At 46.8% G+C, this 21,752-nt stretch overlaps 1 protein-coding gene across 2 annotated transcripts in view; it reads left to right on the top strand.

Moving 5' to 3' along the window:
• The first annotated feature begins 1,696 nt into the window (after nt 1-1,696).
• Tmod2 (tropomodulin 2) overlaps nt 1,697-21,752 on the top strand; it is a 37,039-nt gene continuing 16,983 nt past the window's right edge. Inside the window, exons 1-4 of one of the 2 annotated variants that reach the window (XM_055598678.1) lie at nt 1,697-1,831; nt 14,560-14,746; nt 17,475-17,631; nt 19,041-19,163. In XM_055598678.1, the coding sequence (XP_055454653.1) occupies nt 14,621-14,746; nt 17,475-17,631; nt 19,041-19,163 (406 nt within the window). In that variant the 5' untranslated portion in view covers nt 1,697-1,831; nt 14,560-14,620. Of the gene's footprint in view, nt 1,832-10,925; nt 10,949-14,559; nt 14,747-17,474; nt 17,632-19,040; nt 19,164-21,752 lie in introns of those variants that run through there. The other variant, XM_055598687.1, reaches the window with a different exon arrangement.

The following is a 21,752-nucleotide window of genomic DNA, read 5'->3' as shown; positions in this document are numbered from 1 at the left end:
GCACAGCCGTCACAGACAAGTGTCCTAGAAAAGGCTATGTTCAAAGTACCCTGCAAAGAGTCAAATCGAACCAGAAAATGCCTGCTTTGTGTGCGTGGTGGTACATGCCTGCAATCCCAAGCCTTAGGAAGCAAAATCAGTGTTGCAGATAATTTAAAAGTATGGGCTAACAACAAATATTATTAGCCCTATAGTGATTGTGGCAGTATTCTCCAGCATGCTATCGCAATCGATAAGAGACAGACACCTGATAGGTTGTAGACTTTTTTCACCCGGGGAAAGGCAGCTATTGCCCTCCTAAGCCCCCATCTTACACATATGCTCTAACAATTTCTATCTGGGATACTTCCCACCCATAATTTCAAAATACCTGCTGACATTCTTCATCTGGCTGCTTTCCTCCATCCACGATGATCCCGCCATGCGTTCCTCTCCACCCTAACCCATCGTGGCTCTCTCTTCCCTCCTCTTCCGGTACCTGTCTTCCTCTCCCCCAGGTCCTTTTCTCCCCAAAGCTCCAGAACCTTCCTTCCAACCCTCACATCCACCCTGCCCAGGGGTAGGCCTTTTAATCAGCCAATCAGGGATAATTGGGGAACATTACTTATCATCACTTGGGCAGTGATTCAACTTTAATAACAATGCCCATGGCAGAGCGGTAACCAGATCTCAAGGCACTGAAATCCCCACTTAAAAACACAGTTGGCAGCCGGGCATGGTGGCGCATACCTTTAACCCAGCTCTCTGGGAGACAGAGGCAGAGGCAGGCAGATCTCTTAAAGTTTGAGGCCAGCCTAGTCTAGAAAGTGAGTCCGGTACAGCCAAGGCTACACAGAGAAACTCTTTCTTGAAAAAACAACCAAACAAACACAGCCGGACCTTCCTCCAACAAATCAGGACGAGCCTAGGCTACATAATAAGACCCTGCTCGCCCTCAAAAATAAGTTGCTGCAAGGAAACCACATGCCATGTACTTCCACAATCGGGGATTCATCCCATCCAACTTTCGTGTTTCGGAAACAGGAAATATTCTGTGGTTCCTAAGAAGAAGGCAGAGAGAAACAGGCATTCCGGTACCTACTCACGGGAGACAGTGAGACTAAAAGGCCCGCAGTAATAAACTCGGGGAGTTTCAACATTACCCAGGACAAAAATGCAGCTCTCTTTGCACAGCGCTTTTTGTAGGGCATTCCCATCTGGAGACTGCATCCAAATAACGATTCTCGTCACCAAGATGGGACTCCTTAGTGTGTGTGCTCTTAGTACAAGCAGACCTGTGGTCGTTGACTCCCGTGTCGCTAACTTTCCTCTCCTCTTCCCTAAGCAATTAACCGATCCAGTCCTTCCCACGCCCACACGCAGCCAGTAAATCCTAGAGCAAGCCTGGTCTGTTTCTGAGCTTGACCCCGGCTGGGCCTTCACAAGGGCTGCCCAGTGCCACCCACCGGCATCAGTGATCCTGAGCATCTCCACAGAGCCTACCCAGCTCCCCCCAAGCCCAGGCTCCACCTGCCCCGCAGCGCGCTGGCGCTTATAATAGCACCAGATTCTAGGGGAGGACCCTGCGAGGCAAGCGTGTCTTAGGGAGACCCAGCCGCGGCCCGGGCAGGGGTCCTGTCTCTTGTGTGGCCACAGCGCGTCGCCGGAACTACGCTTCCCAGGCTGCCCCGCTGCAGCCGCGCGCCCCACGCGCCGCGCCGGGCCGGGAGCCGCCTGTTGATCGCAGCTCTAGCCCGGGGCCACGGCACCGCCCCTGTTGGTCGGACCTGAGCGCTCAGCGCTCCACGGCTGCTGGCCAGGACCTTCAGCTTCGGGATGGGCACAAGCAAGGGTGAGAACCTAGGGCGGGAGGGGACTGTTGGGAAAGCCTGTCTGCAGGACCCCGGTCGGTGGCTCAGCAACCGCCGCACCCTGCGTGTTCGCGGGAGGATGCTCTATTGCGTGGCGCGAGGCCAAGCGGAGCCCGCAGCGGCTTGCACCGGAGCGGCGGGTACGCTGGGTGGCAGGGACGGCGCCGTGCGGTCGGGGATGCCTGTAGGTACCGGTTGCACTGTGCTCTGCAGCCCCGCAGCCCCTCAGCACCTCTGTCCAAGAACAGACGCAGAGAGGGCGCGGTCTCCGATCGCCCGGGGCTGCGGAGCTAGAGTTTTCCACGCTGGGCTTTGTTTCCCATTTTCTCTGCTCCTGTGAACCTGTGTGTGATAAGCCCCGGGAGTCTCGAGCATCTCGCGGCCTCGTTTGAGCAGGAGCCTGGGAGAGGAAGGCCGGCATCTTTTCTGAGGTCCCCGGAGCTGTCACAGGACGCATCAAGCATTCAGAAAGCCGCCCCGGGCAGGTCCCCGAGAATATTTTTCTTATTCTTCCTGGTTAAAATCATGTTGGTCTGTGCCTTTCCGAGGCGTCCTTGCTTTAACCTGTTGACCTGCAAAAAAAAAAAAAAATTATTATTATTATTATTATTATTTTAATGATAATAAAAGGTTCTGGGAATTTTTATTTTAAAATAGCAGAAGGTTACGGTGGTGCGGCTAAAAGGCAAATTACAGGAAAGAGGCCGAAAATGCCACCCCTTCTTCGGTGCCTATTACATATCTGATTCACCATGCGTTTGGGAAAGGAGAAAATAAAGAACATCAGAGGACGTATTACAAAAGCATGGTTTCTGTAACAGCTCCACCATGGAGGAGCTGAGGGATCCTGGGCCAGACCCCTTCGCCTCTCTGAGCTGTGTTCTCCATCAAAATGGGGTATTTGGTGAAATGGATTCTAAGCCTCTTTTCTTCCTGGATTCTTGTATCGAGGAACTAAAATGGCAAGGGTGTTTTAACACTTTTACAAAAGGCTTAATGGAGACAGAACGGACAGTTTTCCCTCAAGGAAGCAGGAAGATTTTTTTCCAGGGCTTAGGCAGTCCAGTTTTTGTTTTGTTTTATTTTAAATATACCTGATTCCCTCTGTTCTCTCCAGTTTATCTCAATAAATATCTCAGAGGTCTGGTTTTTATGTTAACACAAATTGGCAGGGCACGATGTGGTGGTTTTGTTTGCAGAAGGCATTGCCTGATCAGCCGATAAGGATTGGTGGCTCCCTAGGGCTGGGCCTGAGCTGTCAAATGTGCGCTGCCAGAAGGTGGGGGAGGACACTCCAGCAAGAAATAACCAGAGAGGATATACAGTAAGAAAAGAGAGAATGGTACTGATGGCTTATTGTGTGGAGAGTGAATGCACAATAGAAGGACTGAGCGACACACTGCGCAAACACTGACCTATCTCAGCAGCTGGTACAAAACCTTCGAGTGAGAGAAGGGTGAGGGCAGGATTTTCGTGTTACCTCAGAGCGTCTTACGCAGGGAGGACGTGTCTTTACAATGCAATGATTTCCACCATCTCCCCACCCCAACGGTCACCCCAGAAGCACCCCAAGGCGCTTTCTCTTGTGAGTCTCGTGCTGTAATGAAAAGACCATCATTTCACCCATGTAATATTTCAGCTGAGATGAAGCAGGGGCTATCTCAGATGGAGATATGTGTAACTTGTGGCTTGGTGTCTGTGGACTTTGACTTCTAGATGAGAAACCAATAGCTATAAAAAAAATCATTTGGGGGGACAGGATGTGATGGGGCCAGCCTTAATCCCAGCCGGGTTTACATAGTGAGTTTCAGGGTAGCCCGGGCGATGTATAGAAGGACCCTGTCTCAACCTTGAATTCAAAATAAAGAAGCAAATAGAGAAAATTTGGAAATGTCCAAGATAATACCTGAATATTCCCTACGTATCAGACAACGTGGGATTGCTGTTTTAAGTACCATGAAGATGTCATGGTGTGTAGGGGATTGTTCTGATTTTTTTTTCAATATTAAATGCCTTTACTTATTATTTGACGCAGTATGTCTTGATCTTCTCCATTCCTCCTTAAACCACAATACATCCCCTTCATGCCTGTGGTGGTGGTGGTGGTGGTGACGGTGGCGGTGCTAACCTGCTACATCCAAAGTTGAATGATCTTTTTGGGTTGGTCTGCAGATCTTGCGTGAGCAACCACGGCTGCTGTGAGCTCATGAGTGCCACAGCTGCGTCATGCCCAGAAGACAGTATTTCACCGTGCTGCTCCCTAGCCCCTGGCTCTTACGTTCTTTCTGCTTCATTCTACTCCCCCTTAACTTCTGAGCTTCTATGCGGTTGATACAGATGTTCCGTGTAGGGATGAGCACTCCATAGTCACGTATTTTCAGCACTTTGTCACTTCTGAGTCTGCATTAACTGCCGCCCACTGCTGCGGAATCTTCTCCGGGCAAAGCTGAGAGCAACACTAATGTATGAGCGTAGCCTAAATACTAAATCGTTTAGAAGACAGTTTGATGACAGGTCCATTTAGCAAAATAGCAGTAGGAGGTGCCCCTCACCTAAGGCCTCTAACCTCCTGAGTCATGGTCTTTTGACCTGGCATGAATTCCCTCCTGTGGAGCAGGCCTCAACTCCACTCAGAAACTGGTTGGTTGGTTGCGCCCATAACCGCCGTGCCACCGTTGTACCAGCAAGCACACCTCACCTGGCAGGCCAGCTGTTCTTATAGAATGACAACAAAAAGGTAAACACGGTACAGAAGCGCCAGGAACAAACTCAGAGTTTGCCTAGGAAAGCACTCTACCACTGAACCACATCTTTAGACCTCGTTTTTTGTTTTTTCAGATAATTTGACCTGCAGTTGATTAAAGTAGAAGATGTGGAAGTCACAGTTACTAGAGTAGCCGCTGCGTTAGTAACTCCCAGCCCTCAATAATTCCTACCCTAGCTAAGAGCTACCCTGAAATAACTCTTCCCTCGCCTCCAACCTCATCATATTGGAGACTGAAGATGAGGCCCACACATGCTAGGCAGGCACTCTACCACTGAGCCATATCCAAAGCTGCCATTTTGCTTTTGGGGGGTTGAAATAGGGTTTCTCTAGGTACTGGAACTCGAGCTATAGATCTGTAGATCAGGCTGGCCTTGAACTCAAATCTGCCTGACTCTGTCTCCCAAGTGCTAGGATTAAAGGTATACACTACTGTGCTCAGCCTCAGCCTTCTTTTGTTTTTTGTTTGTTTGTTTAGTCAGGGTCTCCACAAGTTGTTCAGGCAAGCCTTGAACTCCTGATCCTTCTGCCTTGGCTTCCTGAGTAGCTGGGGACGGGTCCAGCTGTCTTTTTCCCTTTCACATGTAAGACCTGTAACAATACATAAAGAAGTCTGAGAATGTACGACCTAGCTACCATTGAATGGTAGTTCATTTGACTTTGGGTTGAGAAAATTTGGGGTAAATAACTGCTCTAGTTTCTGACAGAAGCATAAATGGTGGAGTTTCCTTTTAGCCCTTTTAGGGTAAATTACAGGTAACCTTGTATAAAAGGTTATGTGGACTTATAGACTATACCTGGCTCAAAGAAATTTCTAGAAGGCATGTGCAAATGTCTTATTTCTGCAGACTAAAAAAACCAGAATCAGCTCTTAAGACACCACCGGGCGTGATGGCTCAGGCCTCTAATTTTAGCATTCAGGAGGCAGAGATAGGAGGCTCATCACATGTTCTGGGCTAGCATGCTCTACACAGTGAGTAAGTTCCAGGCTAGCCTGTTCTACATAGTGAGTTCCAGGCCAGGTAAGGCTACAGGGTGAGATGTGAGACCCTGTCTATACTTAAAAATAGATAGATAGATAGATAGATAGATAGATAGATAGATAGATAGATAGATAGATAGGGATAGGTAGGTAGATAGATAAGATAGATACTGCGTTTAATCTCTGATACAGACCCCTTTTTTAAGATTAATTTTTCTATAGCTAGATCTCATGTGTGTGAAAATGGTCATTTGAAGTATGCACATTCACTTGGATATTTTAATAATAAAATAATAAAATACACATATTTAGTTGTACTGGCACATGTGTGTGTTCTGTGAGTCTCTCAGCTGTTAGGTTTCCAAACGTCTAGAATATTGTTAGCGTGACAAGAGAAAGAAACTACCCAGTCAGATCCAGGAGAGCTGGCTTACTCTTCATGGTCAGAGCTTTTCATGGGTTAATGACCAGTGAGTTCTTGGATCTACAGGGAGGGAAACAGAGAGGACGGGAGGGAGGGAGAGTCTCTAGAATATGGCATACAATGCTTTCCAAGCCATGTGCAAGATATTTATATTATGTAATTATATCTATTTCATCTTATATATGAATTTATGGACATCTTGAAAAACCAGCTAGCATTAAGTGGAACTAACATTATCAGATTCTACCTTCAATATACTTTTGAGTAGATGGCCAGAACACCCTTATAAGTAAATGTATGGATCATAAACATTGTCATTTGTGTCTCTCATTACCTGGCAGATTAAAATTCAAATTTCTGTTTATAGCTTTCATGGATCACTAGACCCCAGTCTACATTCCTAACCTTAACTTCCTCTGTTTCTTCCTACACACTTTTTTTTTCAGACAAGGTTTCTCTGTGGCCTGGCTGTCCTGGAACATTCTCTATAGACCAGGCTGGCCTTGAACTCATGGAGATCCACCTACCTCTGCCTCCCAGGTTCTGAGATTAAAGGCATGCACCACCACGCCTGGCCCTGATTAATTTTTATTATTAATAATTTTCATATTTAGTGACCAAAAAGTCAATTATAACATTGGACAAGGTGGTACATACCTTTAATCCCAGCACTTAGGAAGCAGAGGTGGGTAGGTCTCTTGTGAGTTCAAGGCCAGCCTGGTCTAAATAATGAATTGCAGGTCAGCCAAGGCTACATAGCACAACCCAGTGTCTAAAATAAAACCATTCAGTTATATATAACTTGGAAGGCTTTATGGCTGTGTAAAGGGAGAGGCATTTTCTGGCTTTTCAATGGTGTCGAAATTAACTGTTTCCCCCCCAAAGTCAGCCTGAACTAGGCCCTGCATTTCAGCACATCCCTTCTGAGAGCTGTCATAACAACTTTGTTGTTACTGGTTATTGGTTTTGCACTTACCTCCTCAACCTTCCTGTTTGAGTATCAAGATTACCCTATCAGTTGGCTATGGTAGTACATGCTTGTAATCCCAGTACTCAGGAAGCTGATACAGGAGGATTACAATTTCAAGGTCTGCCTGGAATGAATAGCAAGTTCCAGGCCAGTCTGTGCATGGTGAGATCCTGTTTTAACTCTGCCCTCTCACCCTGCAAAGAAGTAAGGAAAGAAAGAAGGAAGGAAGACTTTGCTAGTAATAATTTCTTTCATGTGTATTACCATTTCTCTGGTTCCCTGAGTGGTAGCGAGGTTGGTAAAAAGGTTAATTCTAGAACTGTGAGTGGTGGGAGTTCCTGCCAAGCCTGGACATGAAAATACTTCAAAGCTGGCACACCGGCACTAAGAAAGGACCAAAAGGCCCCCATCACTTGGACGACTCTGGAGTCTCATGAGCCACTGTCTATTATGTAGCCAGTGTAGAAAGGGACAGACAGCAACCTTGTTTATAGACAGCTATTCTGATCAGCCATGCCATTGCGAACCAGTTGTTATATGGCTGCCCTCTCGTCCTGAGTCTGTTTGTAAGCAATCCCGAGTCAAGCTGTACACAGCGCCCGTGGGTCATAACAAGGCATAAATCAAAACCTAGCTGATCGGTGCCAAAGAAAAAGACAGAGAGAGGTAGACCAAAGACCACAGGAGCAGAAGCCAGGAAAACAGACAAATCAAAGGACAGAAACAGGAAACCCATGGTGTCAGGAAATTAGAGTTCTTTAAATTTCCAAAAGCAGGATGAGGGACATATTAAAACCAACATGAAACTGGAGCTGACAAGGGCTACCTGAGACCCTGTCTCAAAGATGGTGGTGGTGGTGGTGGTAGGGCTGGAGAAATAGCTTAGTGGTTAAGAGCACCTTTTGCTCTTTTTACAAAGGACCTGGGTTTGCTTTCCAGTACATACATGGCAACTAACAATTGTCTGTAACTCCAGTTCCAGAGGATCTAACACTTTCTGGTGTCCCAGACACTTCACTGTACACACATGGCCCACAAATATACATGCAGGGAAAAATACTGCATAATGAAAATAAAAATAAATTAATATTTAAAATAGTAATAATAATAACAACAGGCAGTTATAAACCAGAAAGGCTGAAATACAAGCAAAGAAGTAGATACAGGTCTAGAAGTAGGAATTCAGGAAGGCATGGCGGTTCAACCCCTCTCGTCAACAGACAAAGGAAAAGCTAACCTGGTCTACAGTGAGTTCCAGGCCCTCTATGACTTACATGGCTCAATAGCAAAAAGAGGTGGGAACACCTCAGAAATTAGAGCCTAACCCAGAGGAGCACGCATCAGCAGGATGCAGGACCCATCAAGCGAACTGGAAAGCAAAAGGTAGCATAGGAAGGGAGTATGACTTCCATACGAAAGAGCTTCTGCCCCAGCTGGGAGGTCCTGGCTACCTCCTGCCCAGCTGGAAATCTACATCAGTTTGGGCAACCACCAGCCCTGAAGGCTCGCTACACTTGGCAGTGCTAACTCAAGAGCCTTGTACGATGCTGCTTCTCTGGATTTAATCTTAGTAAGGAAAGAACACTTTCAAAAGAAACTTAACAGGACAAAGACAAGAAAGAATTCCCCGTGAGAGCTTGCACTCACTAGGCACTGTGCCTCGCAACACAATAACACCCCCCGGTTATCACCCGCATCATCAGTCACGTGATGATTTCTCAATCAACGGTGGTGTGCATGCATGGCAGGGGTTCTATGGATTACATCACCTGATTCACGGTAGCTGTCTTAAGGCCGTGTATGATGCATGATGTTAGCACAATGCAAGATTGCCTGACGATGCATTTCTCTGAATACTGCCCTGTGGCAAAGCAGTGTGTGGCTGCACTGTTCTTTGCCTGTTTTCCATGCATGTCTGCATCATGGGGCCCTCGGCTGGTTCTCTCCAAGGTCATGCTGTTTGGTCTCCCCGTGCTTGCTAGCCCATTGCTTTAATCACCCGGCCATGACTACAAGGCCTTCTGTGCTTTCTAAACTGGAAAGGAACCTTCTTTTGTGGGCTCGCTGTCAGAAAAGGTGACCGAGTTCAAGCTGAGGACCTCTTGACGGTTTTTGTGCTATAAAGTTAGGAAACAAGAACAAGCAGCTTCAACTAGAAGCCCTTTGGGAGTCTGGTAGGATCAGGCCCTCACTGCCCTTCCAGCCTGCTCCACCCCTTTGCCTTGCCATAATTTTTTTTTTTTTTTGAGAAAATTTCCCTATTTTTCCCTCGAAGTGTCCTGTTTCTTTCATCCTCTGATATTTTTCATAGGAAGAGGGTCGTATGTAGCCCAAGTTGTCCTACAACTCACTGTGAACCTGAGTCTAGCCTCAAACCCCTGATCTTCCTACCTCCACCTCCGGGTGCTCGGATTTCAGGCCTGCACCTCCATGCCTGGCTTCACTTGACAGTTTACAACAAAGAGAAGGATTTTGCTGGCTTGTCTCCACTTAGCTAGGTTTCAAAACCACAGGCTATACTTGTCACGTCTTTATATTTGTCCAGCCAACATCTAGAGTTGAATGAAAGTGTGTGTGGCAGCCCTTGCCTTGAATCCCAGCACTCTGGGGGCAGAGGCGAGAGGATCTTTATGAGTTTGAGGCTAGCCTGGTTTACATAGTGAGTTCCAAAGGCCAGCCAAGACTACATAGTAAGATTCTGTCCCACCCCAACCCAGAAAAAAAATAAAAATAAAAATGAATTAAACATGCAGGACCCTTGGATGTTTAAAGGGGTTTGCTAAATTGATGTTGTTAATTTATTAGTTTTAGGAAATGTGGCTTGACTCTTGTGAAAATCTATTCAGAGTCTTTTCAAGTCTTGTGAAATAGTAAGGTATATTAAACAATTGAAGATTAACATCACTTACTGATTCAAATAGAAGTTTGGGTTTTTGGTCTTTGTGTAGACGGAGTAAAAGGCTGGGCCCTTCTTGTCGCAGCTGATTTTTCTCTTTCGCAGCGAAGTTAACAAGATAGTGGAAAAACAAGCAAAGAGAACCACGCTCTTAACTTTCCTTCCCAAGGCTTGTGTTTCTGGGTAACAGGAAGAGCCGCTTCCTTCGGCTCACTGTCACTCCCATTTTCCATTTTGCTAATAGGCTCGGTGCTTGCCCACCTGGGCTCCTGGAAGCCTCAGAGGCACGTGCTCCATTCCAGTGTGTGCACTAGTATCTTGTTGCCTGTTGAATGTTTACCATGGGACAGACACCCTGCTGGAGGCCAGGCTGTGGCAGGACTTTGCAAACTTTCCACTGCCTCATCACTCCCAGGAGGGGAAACAAATGTGAACCCAGAGGGGCCTGGGTGGGGTTCAGCAGGCCAGCCAAGCTCTGGGAAATCAGAGACTCAACATTAGGAGCTATGGGAAGGCTATCGTCTTCTCTAAAGCATACCTATATTTGTTTTAGGAGTTTGGTTTGGTTTTGAGATGGAACTCTTGTTATATAGACCAGGCTGGCCTCAAACTTTTATCAGTCCTCCTGCCTCTGTCCCAAAAATGATTATTAATAATAATAGGCTAGGTTTGGTTTTATATGCCTGTGGTTACAACACTTAGGAGGCTGAGGAAGGATTGTTGTAAGTTTGAGGCTAGCCGTGAATTCCGGGCTAGCCTGGGCTATAGTATGAGAGCTGGCCTCAAACAAAACCAAACGATCCACCAATAATTACGTTCTCCTTGAATTGCAATATTGGTTTTGTTCTCTAAACAGCTACCGCTTTCTTTTTCTCCACTAGTTCCGAGACCCCCTGGCACCTGGCTATAGTCTATGAAGCTTACTTTGACAGACATTGTTGATGGTTAAATTATTACTGTTATTTATTGCCTAATGTTCTTTCCCTTGTGGATTATAGGCCCAGTTAGCACCCAGGACCATCTGTTTTGTCCACTGCTATGTCCCAGCAGTGTTTGAAAAAGGTAGGCTTTCAATAGACATTTCTTGAATGACTATGGAAGCCTGAACTTGAGAAATCCAGCAGCACCGAGAATCAGAATATGGTCCCCGTTTTCTGGGAGGTTGTGGTATCCGGAAAGAGCTGTATAACATACATAAAAGATAACAAGTGACAGATGTTAAATTGTGTGACGTAGGCAGAGCAAATTTAGAGAGAGGAGCGAATCGTGCAGGCATAGGTGATCTCAGCAGGTTCCAGGGAGGGGTGGAAGAAAAAAAAAAGGCTGCAGTGGAAAGATCTCTGGACCCATGTCCACCTCACTGCCATGAGCTCATTTCCTTCATTTGACATGAATATTTATAGGATGTCTACTGTGGGTCAAGATCTGCACCGGGAGCCAAGCTTTTATTGGTGAATAAAAGTTATATCGTTTCCACCCTCCCAGAGATTAGCGAGGAATTGTGCTGAAGCCAAGCTGTAGTCAAAGGGGCACCGTGGGGGCAGCAAGTGACCTAGATTTTGATGCAGGGTCTGATCTGATGGGAGAAATGAATCTCACACAGAGACTGGAAGATGAGTCTGGTGGAGTCAGCCGGGGGTGGGACAGTCAGCTGGTGAGTAGGGGTTCTTAGTGCTCGGAGCACAGGAAACAGAAATGAGCCAGGAATTGGAAGTGGTCCAGGAGGCCGGATCCAGGAGGACATCAGGAATGCAGTGCAGGAGGGGATAGAGCCAGAGAGGCCACGGCATAAATCTGAACATCATCACTGGGGCAATGAGAAGCCACTGGGGGATTTTTAAAGACTAAAATAAAGTTGGTGAAAAAAAATGACTTTGACCACTGTGTGCAGAGTGATCAGAAAGCTGGGCGTGGACATGGACATGGATGCAGAAATAGATGAGATCACATCGTTCCGTAAGGATAGGATTTGGTGATTAGTAGGTAGAAAGGAGGGAAAGAGAAAATGTAAAGAATGACACCCTGGCTTCTGAAACAACTTCTTGAAACTCTAAAGGCAGAAAGGGCAGGTGAGAGCTCTTCTGATGTATTTTAAGGGTCTGAGGTAGCCAAGGGGAGATTTTTGGTCAGATAATTTCAGATCTGGTCCTTGTGAACAAAATCTAGGATACATATTTTAAAGTTAGAAGAATACAGTTTATAATCAAAATTTCAAGGCAAGTAAACATCCCTTGGTGAGGGATGAGTCAATAATTTCTAAGATGAAACTTTGAAGAACACCAGTATTTAAGGCAGAGGAAGAGAAGCTGTGAAAAGAGACCAAGAAAAGAGTGATGAAGAGAAACCCAAGAGCCGGCTGTGTGGCTGGGCTGAGTGGCCAAAGGCCTCCCTCATTCTGGAGTCCTGTGGTCCTGCAGAGCTTAGGATTTCAGCCAGGCCTCAGAAACAGAGCACAAAGGGAAAGGGACATTCCAAGCAATGGTACCACGTCTGCCAGCTCCCTTACAAGAAACAGAGGGTGTGCTCAGACGGAATAACTTGAGAAGGCTTCAATAAAGAGGCTGTTTACAAGGGTGTAGGAAGCTTTAGGGAAACAACAAGGCAGAAATCTGGCAAGAGTCATAACAGAGACCCTTCACCACCCCAAGGCCTGAAGCCAGCAAAAGAGGAGGTAGTCTGTGAGAACATCTCATCATCATCTGAAACACTCTCTCCACACCCACCCCACACCCCGCCACTATGTCCTCTGCTTTGCTGTTGGTGCCTCCTGTTGGCCAAACAGAAAGCAAAAAGACAGGCGCCCACAGGCGCAGTCTAAGTCGATAGTACTCTTGAGGTGCAGAGCAGAGTGGAGAACAGAAATGCAAGGATAAACAGAGTATTCCAGAGCACTTACCCTGGAGGTGAGAGCGTTTGGGAGAGAGTGTATTAGTTTTTGTACAGCTGTTATGACAAAGAGCAAGCTCAGTTGCTTAAAACAATACGAATGTGTCACTGCTTTCAGAAGTTAGCGATGCAAATGGATCTCGCTGGTGTCAGCGGAACCTTACCGCTCTCTAAAGGTTGCCAGGGAAAGGCCCTAACCTTTTCCAATATCCAGAGTCCCCACATGGCTCTTCTCGTGGCTCTTCCTGCATCTTTGAAGCCCCACATGATGATCTTCTGACCGTTCCTGCCGTCACCACTTGGCTTCCTCTTCTGTCACAGGAGTACTTCGAAGTAAATTTTGCCCACCTAGATAATATCAAATACTTTCCCAGTGACAGGTCCTTTAACTCAGGGGCTATGGATGTAGGATCGGGACCTAAGATCCAGGTCCCTAAGGCATAGTGCAAAAAGAAGCCCCTTCATGGGCGTCCCGTTTCTCCCAGTCCACAAATCCTCCTCCTAGCTACCCCAACCAATTCCACCACAATACGTTCCTATCCTGTGCCTCTGCTTTATGGCTCCTCTCTATCCTTGTCCTCCTTAGGACCTCTTCCTTCAAGGATCAATGACAGTCTCTTTTTAGGCTGACTCTCCCCTTTTCTTCCCCAGCAATTTTCAGACAGTATAGTAACACTTCTCACATGGCATTATTGCCGTCTGTGTGTATGTCTTGCTAAGCTGTGATCTTCCTGGAGGGAGCTTTTCTAGAACCCCGCTTGGCAATAGCAGGTATATAACAAACGCTTAACTGCTTTGGAGGAACTGGCCGAAGCCCAGATGCAGAATTGCCTCGCTAGGGAAGATTCATAGAATTTTCTTCAAGGGACAGAGTAAAACTTGCATTCGTCATGAAAGTTTAAGAACGAGGCATTTCAGAGGGGTGGGGCACTGAAAGAGAATGTTCTGGGAGCATCAAGGAAGAAAAATTAAGAAGAATGGCTACAGAAGCAATAACAACCAAAATAAAAAGGGGACATGGAGCTGGGAGGGAGGTGGGCTTATGGGCTCTAGAGGGAGCTGGAGGGAGGTAGTAGGGAATGGATGTGATGGAAAGACATTATTTAAAGGTCGGAACTTTCCAGCAATAAAAAAAAAAATACTATTAAAATGCTCTCAAAGACGTCATTCAAAATAGAAGTTAAGGAGAGAAATAAAAAGAGGAGTAGAGTAACAGTGTGGCCAGGGCTTTAGAATGTCTCTTGGTTTCATTGCGTGGACTTAAGGGACAACGTGTTTTCCACCTGGAGCCTCTAAACTCTTTCCTGAATGAATCCCATTCTGTGTTCTTCACTGCACTCTCCGCCCTGAAAAGGCTCAAGTATGCTGCTTACAACTGCCGCACAATTGTTCATTGTTCTTCGCGGCTTCTCAATGGAAAGCAAGGAGAGGCCTTGTAGTAGAATGGAACAGCACTCACTGCCCCGGGAACCGGATGCCAGGCACGCCTCCCATAGCTAGGTCTTGGTCACCTCCATCTCAGTCATAGTCTGTAAAATCCCGGCATGGTGTCTTGCAGCTTTCCTTCCAGGGATGCCCTGGGGGGGGGGGGGGGGGGAATGGTTGAAATAATGTGCTGTGTGTGAAAATACTGCAAGCTGTTGTCCGCTCTGGAAAGGAAGGTCATACTGCTTTTCAGGAGAATTGTCTGTGTCTGTGTAGAATCCATTGCCGGGTTGGCACAGTCCGCTGCCAACTTTACAGTTTACGGTAAGGGAGATGACAGTGTTTTTCTTGGTTGGTGGTAGTGTGAAGCCTCAGGAAGCTGGCCCACTTCAAGGTGCGTGAGAAAGGTCTATCTCTGAAGCCATGGCACTCCCCTTCCAGAAGGAGCTGGAGAAATATAAGAACGTCGACGAGGATGAGCTACTTGGCAAACTGTCAGAGGAGGAGCTGAAACAGTTGGAAAACGTTCTAGATGACCTAGATCCCGAGGTTTGTGGCGTGGGACCGGAGTGGGGTGCTTAATGAGAGCAAGAGGGCGGTTCTCTCCTTCAGCCGTAGCTGAAGTCCCCACTGCCCCCCCACCCCATGCAGAAGTCTGGGTTCTTCCCCATTGCTGCGGAGCCACTTTTGCAAGTTCATGCTGAGCCCCAGGGCCACCGCAGTGAGAAATGTCAAGTGTGTTTCTCAAAAAACCAGTTTGCCCCTAGGTGAGGGAAAGTGTTTTCCATTGGGAAAGGGCAGTCTGATTTAGCATAGGCTGTGGGAGAGCGATGAGAATGAATCTTACCAAAGTATTTCCTAAGTGTCAGTTTCTTTGCCAGGCTCAGAGTCCCTGGGGGAAATGGCTGTAAATGCCATTTCATAAATAGAAGGCACACTTACAGGAGTGGCCCACACAGGATCCCACACTGGCCTAAATGTCTGCGGTGCTGTCGAAACACCTCTGTAGAGCAGCGTGTCTTTTGGTTTTGTTCTTTTATGGTTGTTTTATTTTTTGAGACAGGGTCTCACATACTCCAGGCTGGCTGTATGTAGCTGAGGATGACCTGCACTTCTGATCTTCCTGCATCCAGCTCCCAAATTACAAATTACAAGCCTTTCAGCATGTTAGGGATTTCTGTGTGGGAGGCAAGCATTCTCTCAACTAAGCCACACCCTCAGACTTGTTTGCTTGTTTGTTTGTTGAGACAGGGTCTTGTAGCCCAGGTAGGCTACAAAATCACTATATAGCTGAGAATGACCTTGAATTCCTCCTGTCTTTACCTCCCCGCCTTCCAAGTGTTGGAATAACAGGCATGAGCTACTACACAGACATTTTTTTTTTTTAAGAGAGGACTCACCATGTAGCCTTGTCTGGCCTGAAACTCACTGTGTAGCCCAGGCTAGTCTCAAATTCAAATTCATAGAGATCCACTCACCTCCACCTCCCAAGTGCTGGTATTAAATGTATACAACACTATAACCAGCCTAGAATTTTTATTTTAAGATAGAGTCTCACTATGTAGCTAAGGCTGGCCTGGAACTTAGTATGTAGCCCAGGCTGGCCTCCTGTGTGTTGACTGGCTTTAGATCATATTTTTCTCTTCTTGGTTCTTTGTGTGTGTGTGTATGTGTGTGTGTGTGTGTGTTGTTGTTGTTGTTGTTGGGTTTTGTGTCTGTTTATTTGGTTTAGTTTTTGAGATAACTCTCATGTCTCATAGAGCAAAGACTGGCTTCAAGCTCATTATGTCTGCAAGGAGAAGCTTGAATCTCTGATCATTCAGCCTCCACCTGCAAAGTACTGGGATAGCACATGCTACCACAACTGGTATTATTTTGTTCAAATATACAAAGAACATGATGTTTGATGGCAACGTGTAGATGATGGTCACCATATCAATTCCTAATGTTTTTGTCGGCTCCTGAAAAGCCGGGTAGCTCTTTAGGGTGTTTCTTTAGCAAGTGTTTTCTTCAGCCCTGATGACATCATCTCAAAGTTGGAGTCATCCCAAGTAGCGATTAAGATCTAAAGATGTAAGTAAATAAGCCTATTTATATGGCATTCTGCTGTACCAGATACTCTGGATATTTGTTATTTTTTTTTAATTTAAGTACAATGATTTATTCACATAAGGAAGGAATCTTGGGGCTTAACCAGAGCAGGCAGACATAATGCCACGTGCCTGTCACCCCAACCCCTTGGGGGGCAGAGGCAGATTGTGAGTTTGGGTCAAGCCTGAGCAATGTGGTGAGTTCTAGGGCAGCATGGGCTACAAGGGAAGACCTTGAGGCTGGAGAGATGGTTCAGTGGTTAAGAGCACTGTCTGCTCTTCCAGAGGTCCTGAGTTCAATTCCCAGCAACCACATGGTGGCTCACAGCCATCTATACAGGGATCTGATGCCCTCTTCTGGTGTGCATGTGTACATGCAGAACACTCAGACATAAAATAAATAATAAATAAAATCTTAAAAAAAAAAAAAAGAGAGAGAGAGAGACCTTGATTTAAAAATCTAAAATAAAGCCAGATGTAGGGGCTTTAATCCCAATACTTGTGAGGTAGAGGCAGGCAGTTCTCTGGGAGTTTGAGGCAAGCCTAGTCTATATAGCGAGTTCCAGAAAAGCCAGTGCTATGTGGCAAAACTTTGTCTAGAAAAAAAGCAAAAAATCTAAAACAAGAGTTAGCCATGTTGATACATGTTTTGAATCCAAGCCCTCAGGAAATGGAGGATCAGGAATCAGGGCTAACCCTCAGTTACATAGTGAGTTTGAGGCCAGCCAGGGCTACATGCGACTGTGTCTCAAAAAAGACAAATAAGTGGGTCTTACTTGGGCAGATATCGACATATAGCATATTTCCTTACCCCGCGGTTGTTTCTAGAGGAAACAGGTTAGAAATAATCAAGTGTAGAGCCATCCTGCCTTAGGAGCCCTTGTGTTCACACCTGACCAAACCTAATGATAGTGGACACAGAAAGACCCTTCCTCTCGAATTCTAGACGGCAGCTGCAGAGGGTCCAGGGGATGACGCTTCTGTCTCTGTGCCCCCTGAGCTGCTTGGGTTCGCTGTCTTAGGAGAGGAGGTCAGAACAAGCACATCCCCACAGCCATCCTCGAGACCCCAGGCCTCAGCCAGTAAAGGCGCCCCCACTGACTTCCCACTTACAGCAACTGTGAAAGAGTAAAGAAAGAAATGCAGTCTAGCAAACGTCCCCCCTCATCTCGTCTCTGTCTCATCAGAGCGCAATGCTACCAGCTGGGTTCCGACAGAAAGACCAGACCCAGAAATCAGCCACCGGCCCATTTGACCGCGAGCACCTCCTCATGTACCTGGAGAAGGAGGCTTTGGAACAGAAAGACAGAGAGGACTTCGTGCCCTTCACAGGAGAGAAGAAAGGTAGGGCCCACAGACTGAATGTCTTGGGACACACTGCCCTTCATGTATTGTGGAGCGCCAGGCAGAGGAGCTGGCCTTGGAGCGGGAAAGAAGCCCAGGGGCTACGCATAGTGTTTTAGAACATTATGGCTCGTAGACACAGGTCCAACGGCCAAAGTGAACCCTGAGGTAAATTACAGCTCATGGATGAGGACGATGGCTCCTCTCCAGGTTCATTGGTCATTGCAGATGCCCCCACTTGGGCACTGCTGTGATAGCCCCCGAGGTCACGCTCAGCACGTTGCTTATTTTTTGGTTGTGTGGTCTCCGTGTCCCCTCGGTGGACCTGGGTGACGTGGAGGAGGCTCTCCCTCCTCTGAGCTCCAGTGAGCTTGCCTTTGAGCCTGTCCTCAGTGGCAAGGGAAACGCAGCCCTCGGCATGAGCGGACCCTGTCGCTACCTCTGTACTGTGCACATCTGACAGGCCACAAGCCACTGGGAGGGAAATTATGAAAGTCGAGCAGATCGGTGATGAGGTAGGTAAACAGCCATGGGTTACTGGGGAGTATGAGCTGTTTCTAAGGTAGCACAGTTGCTGTTGGACTTATCCAAATTTTGACAAGTATAAGGTATAATGTTAAAAAAAAAAATCTTCAATAAAATTACCCAAATGCTATGTATCACATAATGACAGAATAAAAAGAGAGAAAGCTTTTGCCATTTCCTCTCTGAGCACAGGAGTGGCTGTGGCAAATTACCCCGTGGATCCAGGTTAGTCTTCAGGAGGCTTGTGGCAATGGAGTTGGAAAGGAAGGCAGGGGTTCTCTGGGTATAAAGGGTGCACACAGCCACATCCTGTAGCTTAGGAGATGGCTGGTGGGGCAGTTACTCTCTTGTTGCTGTGACAAAAGCAACGTAGGGAAGGATGGGTCTATTTGGAGTCACAGTCCATCTTGGCAGCAGAAGCCTAAAGCAGAGGCTTACTTTGCATCCCCAGGCAGGAAGCAGATGGATGCTGGTCCTCAGCTCGCCTTCTCCTTTCCATTCAATCCAGGACGCCAGCCCACGGATTGGAGCCACCCTCATTTAGGGTGGGTTTTCCCAGTTAACCTGATCTAGAAACTCCCTCATAAACACTTCTCCCGGAGACTTCTCTTTTCTAGATCCTGTCAAGCTAACGATATTAACAATCACTGTTAGAAGAAGCTTAACTGCTGAAGTGAGCTCAGGGGAGTCCTGCATGGTGAGAGGCAAGAGTCCTTCCTTCTCAGAATAGATTAGCCCCAGCCCAGCGGGTCAGGAACCTCAAATGCTACGAAACAGCTCAGTGACGCGTATCTTTAATGCCAACGTGGCCTCTTCTGTTCAGGCTGCCAGGCCTCCCCATAAGGTGGCAGCTCAGTCATCTTCAGTTTTCTTTTGATTTAAAGGGAGAGTGTTTATCCCCAAGGAGAAGCCTATAGAAACTCGTAAAGAAGAGAAAGTGACCCTGGACCCAGAACTGGAAGAAGCCTTGGCCAGCGCCTCTGACACTGAACTCTACGACCTTGCAGGTTAGTTCTCAGGCCTGGTGCATGACCCCCACGCATGCACTCACTCCGCCAGGGCAAACCTGTGAGCTTCTGGTAGCTGCTGAGTACTGTGGGGCCACAGTGGCATCAGGCCTATCTTCCTCTAACACTGGATCCTGTGGCTGAGCAAGCCATGCTGTAACCCATTCTGCTGTTTAGATAATGCCCATCCTACAAGACTCCTATGAGAAACTGAAGAGAACAGATCTGAAATAGTATTGTGAAGAGCTTAAGAGAAGTGAAACTGCAAGTAGGTGTCGTGACCTATGTCTGAAATAGTAGCATTAGTACTCTAAAGGCTGCTGGGGCAGGAGGATTATTGTGAGTTTAAGCCCGGCCTGGGCTATAGAATTGAAACCCTGTCTCAAAAAAGAAAACAAAATTAGAAATTAAAAAATGAATAAAGTAATATCCCCATATGCTTTCCAGGAGCCTCTACATTAAAACACACTTATGGACTTCATACATTTCATGGACATGATTTTATTCTTTTGGTTTGGTTGGTTTTGTTTTTTGAAACACAGTTTCCCTTTGTAGCCCTGGATGTCCTGGAACTTGCTCTGTAGCTTCTCTCCAGGCTGCCCTCAAACTCAGAGGTCTACCTGCCTCTGCCTCCCGAGTGCTGGGCTTAAAGGCGTGTGCCAACACCTCCTGGCTTCATGGTCACATTTCTATAGAGCTCTTGGTCTCCCTCACAATTGTGAGTGTAAGCCGATTTGTGCCAAGAGGTCAGCTAACCTTATTTCCTTAACAAACTGAAACATGATGACGATAGCAGGATTGTTATTTCAATTGATTTTACATGTATATCATATTGGGTACTTTTCTGTTGCCCTAACCAAACACTGTGACCAAGGCGACTTTTAAAAGAAAGTGTTTAATTGAACTTATGGTTTCAAAAGTTTACAGTCTATGGTAGTAAAGCAAAGACATGGCAACAGGAACAGCTGAATACACATGTCTTGATCCAAAAGCAGGAGGCAGAGAGAGAGCACACTGGGAATGAGTCGTTTGAAACGTCAAAGCCCACCCCAGAGACAAACCTCCAACAAAGCCGTACCTCCTAGTCTTTCCCAAACAGGTCCACTGGCTCAGAACCAAGTATCCAAACAGTATGAGTCCACGGTGGCCATTAGCATTGAAACTACCATGTAGATATAAAAAGCTCAAATAATACAAAAGAAATGAAAAGTAAGTCTTTCCCCCAAATTAAGACCTTTCTTTTAGGAAAAAAAAAAGTGATATGGGTGGGTGGGTAACACTGTAAGTTGAACCCTCCCTGAGCTCTGCCTGCCTGGGCTCTGCCTGGGCTCTGCCTGAGCTCTGCCTGCCTCTGCCTGTACATAGAAATCTCTTCCGTGTGGGAAAGCCTGCCCAGCCGTATTCCAATACAGCTGCCATCTGCACACATTTCCATCCCTGACGATGTCAGCAGGTGACATCAGTTTCACGTGTCTGAGTGTCTGTCAGAGGTCTCCGTAGCGTCACCTGGTGAGGTAGGTATTTGCCGTGACTGGCTGTCTTGGCCCTGTGGTTACTGTGAAGAGATTCCCTCCATGGTTACTGCTCTTCCCAAGGGCTGCCTTACAGCTTTATTGGAGTTGCCTAAAGAAAGACTTCAGGGGGGGACTTGATTCCCAGGAAACACCTGAGAAAGGAGAAAGGAAAAAAAAAGTAATCACTGAAAATACTTGACCCTGGTATCATGTAATAAATCCGAGGAGATAATGCAGATAGAAACTGCCTCCGTTCACCCTACTCAGCTGAGCAGACTTTCCCTAAGAACTCAGTGGGAAGCCTTCTCTGGGGATGAAAATCAAGCAGCGTCTTCTCTAGGGTGGATCTTTCTAGAAAGCTGAGACTAATGTGAGTGAAAGAGCTCCCAGCAACTGAGGACACCTGAGGGAGAACTGAGGAGCATTGCCTGTGCTAGTGAGGATGGTAGTGCGTAGAAAGGCCAGTGGCTCAAAAGTGTGGTGATGACTCTTTTCCTTTTCCTCCCTTCTTCCCCTTGTGAGGTGGCACCAGGCACGTTCAGAGCAAGGCTTCCCCACTCTGTGAATGCTCTGAGGGGACACGCTCACAGAAAGCCCCGAGCGTGCCTTACTAACCTAGCCATTAGTCAAGTGAGCAATCAGCTGGGGTGAGTGAGGAGGCAGACTTCCTGGGCAGACAGAGGCTTCCCAGATCACAGTTAGGGTGTGGCAGCCAGGGTTCAAACTCTGTGTGCTCCACTATTGTTACTCTGTTTTCAGTGCAAGGGACTGAACCTTGGGCATGCTAGTAGAGTGTTCTACCACTGAGCTGTAGCCCCAGCCCTTGTTTGTTCAAACACAGGATCTCACTGTGGTAGTATATGTAGGCTGTTCAGGCTGGCCTTGAACTCCTATACTGTATAGCTCCTGTGTAGAAGGATTCTCCTGGAATCCTTCTGCTCCTCAAGTGCAAGTCACACACCTACCTCTAACTCCTGTTTCATTTCTTTTTTTTTTTTTTTTCTTTTGAGACAGGTTTACTGTAGCCCCGGCTGTCCTGAAGCTCACTCTGTAGACCTCAGGCTGGCCTCAAACT

The sequence above is a fragment of the Psammomys obesus genome, unplaced genomic scaffold (genome assembly GCF_907164565.1).
Source record: "Psammomys obesus unplaced genomic scaffold, mPsaObe1.curated_primary_1811, whole genome shotgun sequence".
Classification (NCBI taxonomy): Eukaryota; Metazoa; Chordata; class Mammalia; order Rodentia; family Muridae; genus Psammomys; species Psammomys obesus.
The sequence above is the reverse complement of the archived record's forward strand: the minus strand, read 5'-3'. Positions and strand labels throughout refer to the sequence as shown.